The sequence below is a fragment of the Antechinus flavipes genome, chromosome 3 (genome assembly GCF_016432865.1).
Source record: "Antechinus flavipes isolate AdamAnt ecotype Samford, QLD, Australia chromosome 3, AdamAnt_v2, whole genome shotgun sequence".
In the NCBI taxonomy this organism is placed as follows: domain Eukaryota; kingdom Metazoa; phylum Chordata; class Mammalia; order Dasyuromorphia; family Dasyuridae; genus Antechinus; species Antechinus flavipes.
In genome coordinates this window covers 234,725,646-234,740,667 of record NC_067400.1, presented here as the reverse complement: position 1 = coordinate 234,740,667, position 15,022 = coordinate 234,725,646, and the positions used below count along the sequence as shown (strand labels likewise).

At 35.3% G+C, this 15,022-nt stretch overlaps 1 protein-coding gene across 4 annotated transcripts in view; it reads left to right on the top strand.

Annotated features, from left to right (window-relative positions):
* Positions 1-15,022, top strand: part of VWA3B (von Willebrand factor A domain containing 3B) — a 230,197-nt gene that overhangs the window by 200,771 nt on the left and 14,404 nt on the right. For 3 of the 4 annotated variants that reach the window (XM_051984661.1, XM_051984662.1, XM_051984664.1), the window contains 2 exons: positions 1,121-1,218; positions 9,084-10,242. In XM_051984661.1, the coding sequence (XP_051840621.1) occupies positions 1,121-1,218; positions 9,084-9,426 (441 nt within the window). In that variant the 3' untranslated portion in view covers positions 9,427-10,242. Of the gene's footprint in view, positions 1-1,120; positions 1,219-9,083; positions 10,243-15,022 lie in introns of those variants that run through there. The other variant, XM_051984663.1, reaches the window with a different exon arrangement.

Sequence of the window (15,022 nt, the reverse complement as noted above, 5' to 3'; positions counted from 1 at the left end):
AGCTTAGGTACTAGATGCATGTAGAGGATTCCATGTTTGCAGTGGGGAATGGAATTATGTTCTGTTGACCTCCAGCAGGTAAAGTTGTATTTTGAAATATATTAAAATCACTGCCAAGATTGGTTGGTTGATTAAGAACTTGTGTTAAATGCCATCCCAGAAGCAAAAACGATCACAGAAACACTATATAATCTCCCCACTGCTCTCACTTTTAAGATTATAATACTGACATGGACACATTTAACAGGCAAATGAACAGTGAATAATCTCATTTGGAAGAAGTAGTAAATTTTGGCAGAAGGCACTGCTTTTGGAGAAGAGTATGAAAAATATAAGAATTTAGAGTGATTAAAGGCATAGGTAAAGGCACAGGGAAAGATTAATCAAACAATCAGAAAGCATTTAATTTTAGCTCCTACTAAATGCCAGGCATTGTGCTAGGCATTGGGGATACAAACGTATTGAGTTCATCCTAAGGCAGGGGGAGGAAGAAAAAATCATATAGATCTAGAATACATACAAAGTAGTTAAATACAAGATGGTAGTTGGTTGTGGTGGAAGGAATCTGGTAATTGGAAGAGAGAGATCAAAATTTTTTTCATGTAGGCAGGATTGCTTGAGGTGCAATTAAGAATAGAAAATATCCCATCGTATTGAGGTGAAAAACTATAGGTGAGGACAAAATGAGAAATATAAAATGAGGGACATAAAAGAACAGTTTTTTTAAAAGGACAAAGTAGATTTGCCTTCAACAAAGAATAGAGAAGTGACTATACTGGCAAACAGCAAGTCTGGGAAAAATATATAACCAGAGTCTGACCTAAGTAAAGAATGTTGGGATTAGAGAATAAAGGGCAGATGTGTGAAAAGGAGTAGATGGATGGATTTGGAAATAAATCTATCCTTGCAGAGAAGGGCAGAGATGACAACTTTGATGAGTGAACCGATAAAACCATGGACAGGTTCTTAACCCTGATTTTAAATTGATTTCTTCAAACTTACTCAAGGAGAATGGCACAGAGAATCTGCTTGCTAGTAGGATGGGGCAGATTGGAGGGAAGGGGAGAAGGAAAGGTGTGGGCTATTAATGATTGAATGATCGCTGTCTATGTCATTATAGGATTTTTGCCTCAGAAGTGGTCTTATTAAAATCAGCCAAAACAAATATGCACTCTCTTGTTCTTTTATAAAATCTACACCAATGAAAGAACCTCCCAAGTAAGTATTCTCTAACTTTGAATTTCCTAAATTATTTTATGCCATAACACTTTGTTCTCATCTTTGAACGAATAGAGAGCAATCTTCCTTTAAGTATATGGAGAAAAGTATGGAGAAAGTCTTTTAAGTATATGGAGAAAAAAGACATTTTGTCTGAAAATAATGATTCTTTCCCTTAATCCTCATTTGTCTAGTGAAGGTCTATAATTATATCCATGAATATTATTTTGAAATTCTAAGAAAAAGCATACTTTTGGACATTTTTTTAATGGTGAGTACCTCTTCAATTATTTGTTGGAATTTAAAAAAAAAGAAGCATTCCAACACACTGTCGTACACACAAGTCTTAGTAAGACTTAAGTAAGGTCTCCATTCAGGTCCTTCTAAGATGTTTTGGAGGTGAACCTGTGCCAGAACTAGACTGTTAGTAAATATTTCATCTGTTTACCAATAGTTTCCCCTGTAAAATGGGGGTAAAATAGCATCTACTTTCTCAGGATTGTTGTGAGGCTCAAATGAGATAATATTTGTGATTGTGAGGCTCAAATGAGATAATATTTGTGAAGTACTTTGGAACCTTTAAATCATTTTACTTATGCTAGCTATTATTATTATTGTTTGCAATCAGTAACAAATCAAAAAATATTGAATATTGGGAAAAGTAACAAACTCTATTTTCCTTAAGCTCTTAAGGAAAGAGCTTTAAATTTCCTTAAATACTTTGCCCTCTGTATGTATCCGCTTGTAGTATTCTCTAATGTTGCTCTTTTAAATAGTTTTTATTTATTTTTTTTAGGATAATTGAGTGGAAATTAGATACCCTGTTGCCTTTGGGATAAAAAGCAAAAATTCCTCAGTCTGGCATAATAAAAATGATGATGATGATTTGTAAGTGCTTTTAAGATTTGCAAAGCAATCTATTAATATAACTTACCTGATTTGATCCTCACAATAACCTTGTGAGGCACAACTCACAACAACCCACTTGTGAATATCATTTTACTAATAAGGAAACTCATGAGGCTAATTAAGTCCCTTGGCTAGAGTTACTCAGTTAGAAAAAGCAAGATTTGAATCCAAATCTAGCTCTCTACTGTGCTACAACTATTTTGAAGTACTCCTTAATCTAGTTCCCACTTAACCTTTCCCAATCACTCCAGTAACTGTGCCAAGAAAACCCCCAAACTGGGTTCACAGAGTTGTGTATAACTTGAGCTGACTGAACAGTATAGTAACAAACAACACACAGCAGGCATTTAAGAAATAGTTGATTGTTTTGTGAGAGTTTTTGCATTGGTTTAGGAAGAGCTTTGGTGCTAGGTCCTATATTTACAGAGATGAAATAAGACTTAGTCCTTGTCCTTGAGGAATTTACAAGCCAGTAATTCAGACAAGTCAAGCTGAATAGTAGGTAATATGACCCAAAAAAGCAAACAGCATTGCAGCATATGGGTGAAAAGTATTTTTATTTGTGGTACTGGTAGCTTGGTAGCTTGTCAGTAATTCATTCTCATAAAATAGCCTTGACTTCCCAGAAATCTGAAGCAATTGAGAATGGCTGAATTATAAAACAATTATATTGAGGTAATTCAATGATTTCTTTGCTTGTCTAATGGATAGAGTCACAGTTCAACATCATGTTGACTGAGTTATCTTTGTTTATTGCTTCTATTTTCTGCTGAGGGGTACTGAAGAGTTTGCTAGCTAATACATTCTAGAAGCCTCCATAATATAATATAAGACAGTTACACTTCCTGGCACATAAACCTTGATTTAGAAACTGAGGAAGGGGTACAAATCTAGAGCTGTTTTCATCAAAGGTCCATAGCCATTTGGCTTTTCTCAGCAGGGTCAGTTTATTGAATAATAGAAAAGCCACTTCTCTGAATCATAAACACCACATACACACTATTGTTTTATTGAGTGACCCATTTAAGGTTTTCTTGAGAAAGATTTGCCAAGGTTTGCCAAAGATCTGCCATTTCTTCCTGTAGCTCATTTGACAGATGAGGAAATGGAGGTAAGCAGGGTTAAGTGACTTATTCAAGGTCATAGAAGAGCTAGTAAGTGTCTGAGGGCAGATTTGAATTTATGAAGATAAGTCTTCTGATTCCAAGTCTAGTATTCTAATCACTGTATCACCTAAATTATTATTATAGGCCCATGCCTATCCCCCAGGAGGCAGCCTGTTTTGAGGATGCAGCCAAGTGCCGTTGATGGAAGGTTCAGAAGTCTCCATCTGGTCCTATATTCTTCCATTGGTGCCACTGGTGCACAAATATATGCCCCAAAGAAAACAACTCTATGAGTTAATTTAAAAACTCTTCTGTTTAAATGGGTTTTTATTTGTTCTGAGAACAGAGAGACAGAAGAATCCCTTTAAAAATTAAAAAAAAATGAACCTTACAAAATGGATTCAGTTCAATAAAGATTTAGTGCTTGCTGTATGCAGAATTCTGCCCTGAGTGCTGGGAGGCATACAAAAATTAGAATCAAAAGAGCTTATGGTGCAGGAGGAGATAGCAGCAAAAGTAGGAAGAAATTAGAAGTGAAATGTAGAAGTGTGTGGTTGCCAGAGAAACCCCTTAAACCCCTTCTTGATAGGAAGCAAGTTCATCTTGAAGAACTGTTTTTCCTGTCATCTGTTAGCCTCTTTGTAGATAAATTTTGACAATCTCAGAAGGTCCAAGTCAAGTACATCAAAACATAGCCAAAGCAAAAAGCATCACAACCCTCAGATGGGGTAAATGGGGCTTGGGATGGGATCAGAGGATTTACCCTCTGTTTGTGGAGAGGAGCGAATTTGGAGTCCAGGGGCCTGTGTTCCAATCCTGACTCTACTGCTTTGGCTAGTCACAGAAGGAGCCTCTCTGGGTCTCAGTCAAATGAAAAAATTGAATTAGATCAATCCATTGGTATCCATGCCTTTATTAAACATTTTTTCAGGTGTCATTGTTGCTAAGCACTGTGAATACAAAGAAAGGTAAAATTATCATACAGCCTGCCCCCAAGGAATATATAATCTAATCTTAAATGATCTCTGAGTCCCCTTCCAATTCCAATTTATGAAACACATACAGTCCCCATATTCTGTTGTTTAACCCCCTGGAACTTGGGAGTTGCACCCCAGAAAATAGACAGGAAGAAAAACTCCTAGGGAATCCTTGGGAGTCCTTGCAGATACCCTGCCTCATTTCCCTAGCTGACGCTTTCTCTGTTTACTCCAATGTATCACTGATCTGTAGAATTGTTAGGGCCATTCTTCAATAGATCAACATTCTGCTCTCTCTCTTTAACTCAGCCAGTATGGTACCTACTGTGGATAGAAAATACTGGTAGGGTAACACACAACTGGTATTGTGTCTGCCTCCGTTTCCTTCTCACTGATGTCTCAGCTTTGGTTCTGATCTCTGGATCTATCTTCCCATTTCCAAATCCTATTTCACAAAACATTAGCATCTTATTAGCTCTGTTTCTAGAAATCCATTTCGTGGTTTCCCACCAGGGAGCCATTTTGCTCACAATTGATACCCTAAGGGGAAATCATAATTCTCAGGTTATTTAATGCTCCTCCTTTATAACACATTATCTTGCTTCACATTGTTTTCCCGGCTGTGACTTGAGGAAGTTGATTGAAAGATAAAGATTCAATGCTGTCTATGACCTAACTTAAGATGAATCACTTCCCATAATCTAACCACTGTAAGTAATGAGTGTTTTCCTCTTTGAGGAAGCTGTGCATTTGCAATCTTTTAATATCAAATGAGTTAAGTTAATAGTTTCAATGAATGTCAGAGACTCATTGGCTCTTCTTGGAGAAAGATCTGAAGTTCAAATGCACCATTTCTTAATCCCAGTCTTTTGAGTGCACTCTTAAGGAAAACTCATAGGCCTTTGCCTCTATTTAACTACCTTTTTGATGCAATAGTATATTTTGGGAATAAAACTTATCTTCTGACATGGTGATATAGTAGAAAGCACACTGAATTTGCAGTCACAGGACATGGGCATAATTCCAGCTCTGCTATTTATTTTCTGTGTGACCATATTTCTCCTTTAGTGGGCAAGTTTCTTTATCTGTCATTTAATTCTGTTTTGGGCTTAGTTCCTCATTTGTAAAATGGACCGTAGAAGGAATTGGCAAATGATTTTAGTACTCAAGAAAACCTTAGATGGGATCACAAAGAGTTGAACATGACTAAATGATTCAATAACAACAAATGTTTGGATGAGATGATGATTGGATGAATGGATGATCTAAATGGTTAAATGAGATATTCTTTCAGGTCCTTTCCACCTCTCACATCTCATAATCTAAAATCTGCAAATGATCATTTTCCTTAACCACTACTATGTTTTAACAGTGGCAAGAATGCTAGAACTAGTCAAGTAGACTTGAATTTAAATCTGGCCTCATTCACTTACTAAACATGTGACCTTCAATAATCACTTTTTTTGCTTCAGTTTTCACATTTTTAAAATGGGGATGATAGCATCTACTTTCCAGGATTATTGTGAGGACAAAATGAAGTGTTTACAAAGTGCTTTGCAAACTTGAAAATGCTACATAAATGCCAATTTAACTATTATTATCATTGTCATATTAGATTAATAAATCTTAATCACTGTTAAACATTGTATCTTCATTAAATTAAGATGCTTATGTATGTAGAAACTAGAACCTGCCCCTTGACCTCTTGTCATTGCTAACCTCCTTCCAAGCACAGTTGGGAGTATTACCTCCCCATATGCTAATTTTTGATTCTCCAGTTAAAATTATCTTCTTTTACTCCATATATACTTTTCTGTCTATATATTGTATGTCTTCAGCAAATTCCTTTGTTTTAGACTTTGTATTTTTCGTACTTTGCATGGAATAGACAATAAAGGTCTGCTGAGGTAAATTCCTTTCTTTTCTTATTCCTTCATTCTTTCCCTCCCTCCCTTCTTTCCTCCCTTCTTTTTTCCTTCCTTCCTTCCTTCCTTCCTTCTGAATTATCAAAGTAATTCCTGATTATTTGAGTAAAGATTTAATTTGATCATGCTTTTCTGGGCACTGTCTCCTTACTCTTTCCCTCCCTCCATTCTTTTTTCTAAAATTAATTTATAGAATAGAACAAGCATTTTTATAAAATTATATAAATTATATAAAAATATGATTATACATGAACTTGCAAATCTATTATGTACAACTTGCTATTCCTTTTAGATATGACAGCTATCATGTAATTTTTTTTTTCTTTCCTCTCCCCACCCCACCTTAGAGATGGCTATCTGTCATTAGACATAAATAAATGTATAAATATACACACATATATGTATATTATATATACACCAATTTGTTATATTTATTTGTGTATATATATATGTATATGTATATATAGAGAGAGATTTATTATACACTTATATGTCTGTTAGCCAGATGTGTATTTATATAAAATTATTCTATACATCTATAGTTCATTCTTTAAATGAAGAAGTTTCTTTCTTTATTCATCCTTTGCTTAGTCATTCAAAATCAATCTCTTTTCTTTTCCTTTTTCTTTTCTTTCTTTCTTTCTTTCTTTCTTTCTTTCTTTCTTTCTTTCTTTCTTTCTTTCTTTCTTTCTTTCTTTCTTTTTTTTTTTTTTTGCTGAGACAATTGGGGTTAAGTGACTTGCCCAGGGTCACACAGCTAAGAAGTGTTAAATGTCTGAGGTCAAATTTGAACTCAGGTCCTCCTGACTTCAATGCTAGTGCTCTATCTATTGTGCCACCTAGCTGCCCCTCTTTTCTTTTTTTAGTGATGCAATTGGTACTAAGTTATTTATCCAGGGTCACACAGCTAGTAAGAGTTCTCCTAATTCCAGGGTCAGAATTCTATCCATTGATCCATTTAATTGCCCCTTCAAAGTCATTCTTAAAACAACATTGCTGTTACTGTACACAGTATTCTTACTTCTGCTCCTTTTGCTCTTCACCATTTCCTGTAAGTCTTTCCATGCTCTTATAAAGGAATGAACATTTATATCAATAATAGAAGTGCCTCTCCTGACCAACTCTCTGCGTCCAACAGATTTTGGAAAAACATACAAAACCAAACACCCAAACTTCAACCACTTTTAAATGTTATTCTTTGAGAGATAAGCATAAAATCATGTTAGAAGATGTACAGTGTCCAGAGCCAATTAGAAATGTGGGCACCTAAAGCAAACGATATAAATTATTCCTTGGATGATAAAAAGCATGAAACATAAGATCATATCAACCTTTTTTAGCTAACTTAGGAAGATGAGGGGAGAGGAATTTTGAAACAAAATACACCATGGGAGGAGAAGATTCAGAAAACTTTACTCTACAAAGGGACACAGCACAAAAAGATTACTGATGTTGATTTAGGGCAGAAAGAGCTTATCCATAGTGTGGCCATGCTATGTGGCATGCTAACCAATAGATTTTTAAACAATCAATCTTACTAACTAGATGGAAAGATTAGCTTTTATTAACCTGCTAAAGAAGAAGTACTGGCAAAAGTTCTCTAAATTTTAGATCCCTGGGATAAAAACTTTAGTTATCCCACTTTAGTGCTAGATCTGACAGGATCTATCCCTGATCTAAAAAAGGAGACATAAGAAGGAATTACCTATATTTTACACAAAGACAACCAATGATTCCTTTTTTGCTTTAAAAAACATTTTCTCTTTCTTCCTTTCCATATATATATATATATATATATATATATATATATATATATATACACATAACACACATATTTCTGTACATTATATAATTTGTATACATTAATGCTTCACTTGATTTGTGATTTCATCTGTGTGGTACTCTCTTCACTAATTCAGAGTATAATTTGATTTCAAGAGTTGCTGTGCTTGAAAAAATCATCACCTGATAGCCAACTTAATGATAAGTCTTTCCAGATTTAGAGAGATGGTTGTTGGCACATAGGACATCAGTGAATACATAGAGCTATAACCAAGAATTTTTGCTCCTTCGTCAAGCAACACAAGTTGTACCCTCAGTTGTGTGTTTAAGTGGAAGGAAATGATTGGTCAAAGAAAGACATGCTTGTTAAGGAAGAAGTTCATTATAGTCCATTCTTTGGAAAATGCCTGTTTTATTAATTATTCTTGCCAACCATGTTATTCCTACAATGATGATGACTGAAAATTCTGTCAGCATCTCATAAGTAATATCTTCCAAATTTTGTACTCTGGGTAAACCCACTTATTGTATTGTCCATACACAAAAGTTCCAGCTTGGTAGGACCTGACAGAACTTGTCTCATTGGCATGCTTTATTTTGTTTTCAGGGTTTTTTTTTTTAATTTGGAAAACTTTTATGACATATACCTTTAGATAGAGACATCTGGGAGTTGGGGGTGGCAGAAGTGAGAGGCTAGTCCAAAGTAGAGTAAGTAATCATTTTCCTCTGAGTTTCAGATTTATACATCTTGTATTGGGCAAAACAAATTTGATTATTTGGGTAGTCTTCAGCTAGGGATGCGCAGACTATTATATGGAGTGGAAGAAAATCCAGTTTGCTGGCCATGTAACAGGTCAATAGATCTCAATGCTTTGCACGTAGGGTTTCATGCAAATTTGTTGAAGTGAATATTAAACCTAGCCTAAACTATGTGCTGATTCTTTCATGCCCCCAAGGTCTTATAAAAATGACTTGAGTGAAATAAATCCAGGCAATATGAAACTCTCAGGTGGTAAGATTATTTTCATTATATGAAGTGCCTGTGGAACAATTGCTGGAGAAACAATCCTGAAGCCAACTTGTAAGTCTGTGTTTACATGATTCTAGCCACGTCCTGCCTCTTTCCTTCCAGCAGACTCCACATAACTCCAATTACTTTTTTCTAGGCAGGAGGAGGAGCTAAGTTCTGATTTTATCTTCTACCCTTTGGAAGAGGTTGAGACTGGCCCATTAAAAGACTCGACAGATGAGAATTCAAAAAGGAATAAGAAGAAGAAATCTGACATAAAGAAGCATGAGGTCTTGTCCTCAGATTCAGATGATAATCCCTGTGAAGCTGAAGTGCACATGTGCTGCTGCAAGGCAAAGAGCTGGCCAAGGGGAGGATTCCCAGACAATTTATCTAAGGAGAACAGTTACAAGTACTCTTCAAGTTATGGTCACCGGATTAAAGCTTTCCCAAAGTGTCAATGCCAGTCTAAATCCCCACACAGCAAAAAATCTGTTTAAGTTCTAGTTAACTATTCTCTTCCTCTAGAAACAATCTTTAGGACAGATTCCATTGAGCTGGTCCATAAGTCACATCTACCATTTGCACTAGCTCCACTTCCTGCAGGCCCACTCAAAGCTCTGGGGCAAGACTGAAAATAGCAAGGGATTTACTGATCATTGTTCAAGACCATTGTAACAACTCGACTTCTGGCCCTTGGTAGAATGAGACATTCTGGTTGGTTGGAACTGAAGTAATACATCTTGATTCATTTTCACATGAATCTTTTCATGGTTTGTGGCCCAAACCGACTGAGAAACAAGCAAAATCTTTTAATTCACATTTACTTTCCTAAACTCTTCTGCTTTAAACAAAACAAAACAAAACACCTTTTTGGCTCTTGCCTGATCATACTTTATATCCCATTCTGTTTCCCAGGCCTTTTCTCTAGCTACACAGATTTTCCCACAAAGTGAAACCCCTGGTCACACTGGGGGAACCTTCATGCTCTGGGCTTTGGAGCTACTGTCTTTTATTTTACCCAGATTTGTGTCAACGGGTTTTTGAAGTTTTCTGGAAATCGATGCATTGTTAACCCGGGTAGGGTTGGCTGCAACCAAGGTGTGAAATTGCATATTGTATATCATTTATTTCGATTTTTCGAATTGTTATCTCACACTAGATACTGTCCTATTTTCCACCAGGCTAATATTACCTGATTTACTGGCACCTTGGAATACTTCAGGGCTATCCCTAATTCTTCCTATCAGTTGTCTGTTGCATAAACCTCTCATCAAAAGTACAGAACCAAAATAAAAATCTTAAATTGGAAACAATTCCTGAACAGTGTGCTGTGTATCTGTTACTTTTTTGCTTTGAGTACCCAAGAGCTACAATGTGTAGATGTGTTTAGTTCTATTGGAGCTTACTTCACGTACACAAAAAAATCTTTCCACCTCCATCATTAGTAACTCTGACTAAATAAGTGATATTGGTGGCTAAGAAGAAATATACTGCCCCTGCTTTTAAACAGAATTCCACATGTGAGAAATTATAATCTAAATTTGAACTCCATATGTATATATACACCTAGGAAGGCTAGTAATCATGAGATCTGACAAAAGTATTGTCCCCTTCAAAAGTAGGACAAAGACAAGTTAATGGAAAAGCACCTGACTTAAAATCTCAGAACCTGGATCTTGAATCCAGGCTCACCTATTTGCCCATTGTGTGATCTTGTATCCTCATCTTTATTTAGCTACCAGATGACTGTGCTATCTTAAGTCATTAAAAGTCCTTAGATAGGATTGTGCTTTAAAGGGAATCTTGGAAAAGTGTCAGCCCCTCTTAATACAATGGAGAAAAAAGTGATTTTCCATCCCCCAGCTCTTTAATCTGAGTGGCTACATATGTCCTAATCTGAGGAATACCATCCATGAGGATCTACCAAATTAGCTTTTATTCCACTGACCTATCAACTAGAACTTCAATGATCTTGAATTTTTATTTCACTGAGCTTTACATGACTCTGGTCTAATGAATGCAAACATTAAGAACACAAATGCTTTAATTTTATACAGTTTTATTCTTTGTAAAACTATGCTCACTTATTAATACCCATTCTTTTATCACTTGAAACCTGGCTTCCTTACCCTTCTGACCTTTTTAATAAAACTCTTTCTCCCATCATTCTTGACTGCTACATTTGACATTATTGACTAACTCTCTTCAGATGTCTCTCATGTGATATTAGGTAACATGATTTTAACTGACATTAGTGTTTCTCATCTAAATATTTTTTTCCTGGTCTTAATGGTTCTTTTCTCTTATACCATTAAAATATGGATACATCTCCAAAAACTGAACTTGGCCTTTTTTTTCCTTTGTAGTTATTCTAGGTGAACTCAACCAAACTCTGTATAGATTACTCCTAAATATCTAAGTCCAATACAAATTACTTCCCCTTATATTTGACTGCCTGAGGGCTATCATCATCCAAATACAAGACTAAAAACTCTACCTGCACAAAATCTTGACTATATCCTTTTATTTCTCTGTCCTTTGCACTAATCTCACAGCTAGACTATTAAAATAATATCCAAACTTGTCTATCTCGTTTTTTTTTTATATTTATCCCTCACATTGTCAAAATATGTGTTCCAAACGGAACACATCACATAAAAACTCTACCTGCACAAAATCTTGACTATATCCTTTTATTTCTCTGTCCTTTGCACTAATCTCACAGCTAGACTATTAAAATAATATCCAAACTTGTCTATCTCGTTTTTTTTTTATATTTATCCCTCACATTGTCAAAATATGTGTTCCAAACGGAACACATCACACTCTAGTTCAGAAAACTTCATTAACTCTATACTATTGAGAAAAAATGATTCGTATTAAATAACTAATAATTATATTGTTTCCCCCCCTTTTCTACTTCCTCACATAGAAATCAATTAGTATGGGGAATCTTGCTCAAAGAATTACTTAGGCAAAGATCCAATCGAATCAGTAATAGACTTAATAGAAATCCTAATTTGGGAGGAGTCTGGCTTATTTTTATTCACACAAGTGTTGATTTTCCCTTTGTCAGACAGGTGATAAAGAAATTGAGTCTCTTTGACTAAGACTTAAGTGATCCAAGTCACATACCTCAAGACTTTCATTAGAATGAACCCACATCTCTTAATAATTCATTTTCTCATTCATTGTTAACCAATCAGAAAGAAATGCCATCCTCACAAACACCTGTTCTTCCAAGGGCATATAAACTGTGAACCAACCAGCATTCAAAAGGCCACTGACAGAGAAATAAAATTATTAATTACTCAGAAATTATGTCTCTTCAAGAGACATTTTTAAAATGCCATCTTCAATCTGACCTCAACTTGCCTTACCTGGCATATTCCACACTATACTCTTAAAACATGTTCTATTTTCTACAACTGTATGGTTAGCTTTTCTCAAGCAATTCATCTCCATGAACTAGTGTGGCCACGTAATGACCTATAGAATCTACCTCTTCCTTTAAAACCCAGCTCAGCTGCCCTATCTTTTATGAAGCTCTTGAGCTTCCTACAAATAAAAGTGACCTCTTCCCTCTCCAGATTACGTTAAAGCTCTTTTTCTTTTGAGTTTTTTTTTAAATCATCACATTCTATCTTGCACCATGCTTTCAGGTTTTTCTGAGGACCAAAGTATCCTCCACTTTTCCCTTTTAAATGCAAACTCCATGAGGACTGTAGCTACCAGGATTGTGTTAGAATTTTGATATCCTAGTATGTAGAACCTTGAACATAGTAGGTACTGAATAATGTTTGTTGAAATGAATTTAATTCAGTCTGAAGTTCTCGGGGCAATGCCTGTTTCCCTCTTAAGCAGTTCTCAAATTTTCATTTTTTCTCTTGACATAGTATTGAACTTTGCTGTGAAGAATTATGGTATAGTATAAAAGAATACAGAAGTTCCCATATGGACCTGTGATTGCAAGTGTTAATTCTTCCTCTTTTTCTTTTTTTCAGTAGAATCTTTGCTCATCTTTTTCATTTGGATTCTTCCTCTTTCCATGTATCTCCCCCCCTTTTCCTTTCATTTTATTTTTTTACTAGCTTCTTTTTTTCCATATCCTCTGCTTTGGGAAGTTGAACCCTTGAGCTTCCTTGGATTTGTCACCCCCCCCAAAAAAAAAATGAGATTTGGTTACTAGATTGAATAAAACTCACTTGGAACCAATCTGTCTCTGGAAAGTGTTATGCTTTATGCTGACTGGAGTATATCTGAAAGCATCTGAACTTTATAGGTTAGGAAACTAAGTTTCTAAGAGAGGAAGCAACTTGTACAATGGCATATATATGACCTTAGCAAAGATATGAGTCACATTCTCTTACTCCAAACCAAGTATTCTGGCCACCATCCTCCCCATGATCCCTTGGGCTTCCTTCTATAAAAGTATAATATAAAAAAATATAAAAGTATATATAATACAATATATCTATTATATACATATAAATATAATATGTTATATACATATTATATGTATGTATAAAATATATAATATAAATAATAAAGTGTTCATATAAATATAAAACAAATATAAAAAACCCTTTAGAATATCAAATGGACTACAATGGCTTTCACTCCCTAATATCATAGATTTTCTTGATTACTAGTTGGTTAAAAAAATAAGATATTACCATTTTGATACAGGCAGGCCCTAATTAAGATGCTGAAAACTCTTATTTACTCTCAGCTTGAGACTTTTGTGTTGATCCATGCTTCACAGAATGATAATGGTTATTGATTTTGACTTAACTGAGACCTTAGAGACCAATTCCTATTTACATAGAAGGAAATCCTTCTGTGAGAGTGAAAGATAGTGACTAGAGATTAAGTGTTGGGTTAGATGAGTTTACATTACACTTTAACTGAGGAATCAAGCTAGAGAGTTATATGATCACAGAATTATAGCATCTTAAAACTGGAAGGTACCTTAGAGACAATCTGATTGTTTTGGTATGAGTTACTGAGTTCAAAGGATTCCTGTGGTTCAGGGGTTTACTTGAGTAAAACTGATTTATTACAGCCAATTGTTAAAATTTTCAGTATGAGCATTTATACCTCGCACATATCAACAACTGCTATGATTCAGGTTATGATTTATTGTTTAGATTTTTAAAAGTAATTGAAAAATTATAATGTAGATTAAGCTTAAAATTGTGTCGTGAATACATTTTTTGGGGAAAGCCAATGCATTGTTACCATGATCTGACAAATGAAGCATATTCACAGTTTTCTCACAAAGCTTTATTTTGGGGTATGTAGAGATGAGCATGGTTAGCTATTCCAAGGAGTCCCTAAACAGTCAGATATATACTACATACTTCCTCTTTCTCCACAATGTTCTGAATCCTGCAGATTTGATGGCTAGTGCTAAGAATTGTTCAATAGAAATAAGAATACCTATAGGAACTGAAGAATCCATCCAAATTTGGTCCAATTAGTATCACCCTGAAAAGTATTTTTTCCTATCCTGGGTTCAAGTATTTAAGCATCTTCCCAGACAAGCAGAAGGAAGCTATAATAGTTCCAAGTCTTCACATACTTCTATAATATTTTTGCTGTTCAGATATTTCAGTCATGTCCAATACTTTGTGGGCCCATTTAGGATTTTCTTGGCAGAGATACTGGAGTGGTTTGCCTTTTCCTTCACCAACTCATGTTACAGATGAGAAAACTGAGGCAAACAGGGTTAAATGCCTTGCCCAGGATCACACAGAGAGTATCCAAAGCTAGATTGAACTCATAAAAATGAGTCTTTCTCACTTCATGAACCTTCTTATATTAGTCCAACATAAACGTGAACAAGAATTCATTTACAAAAGCTCTGACAAGTGCAATTATCCAGCTCCTCCTTCAAGTGATGAGAACACAGGAATCTACTGAGACAATGGATTCCACTTTTTGAAGGTAAGCGTATGAGAGGAAAGTTATTAGACTGACTACCAAACTGAATGTATGTTGTGTTGTTGTGTTAGCCTCAATGTATGCCTTTGAAAGCTGGACACTATACCAGCACCATGCCAGGAAACTGAATCATTTTCATTTGAATTA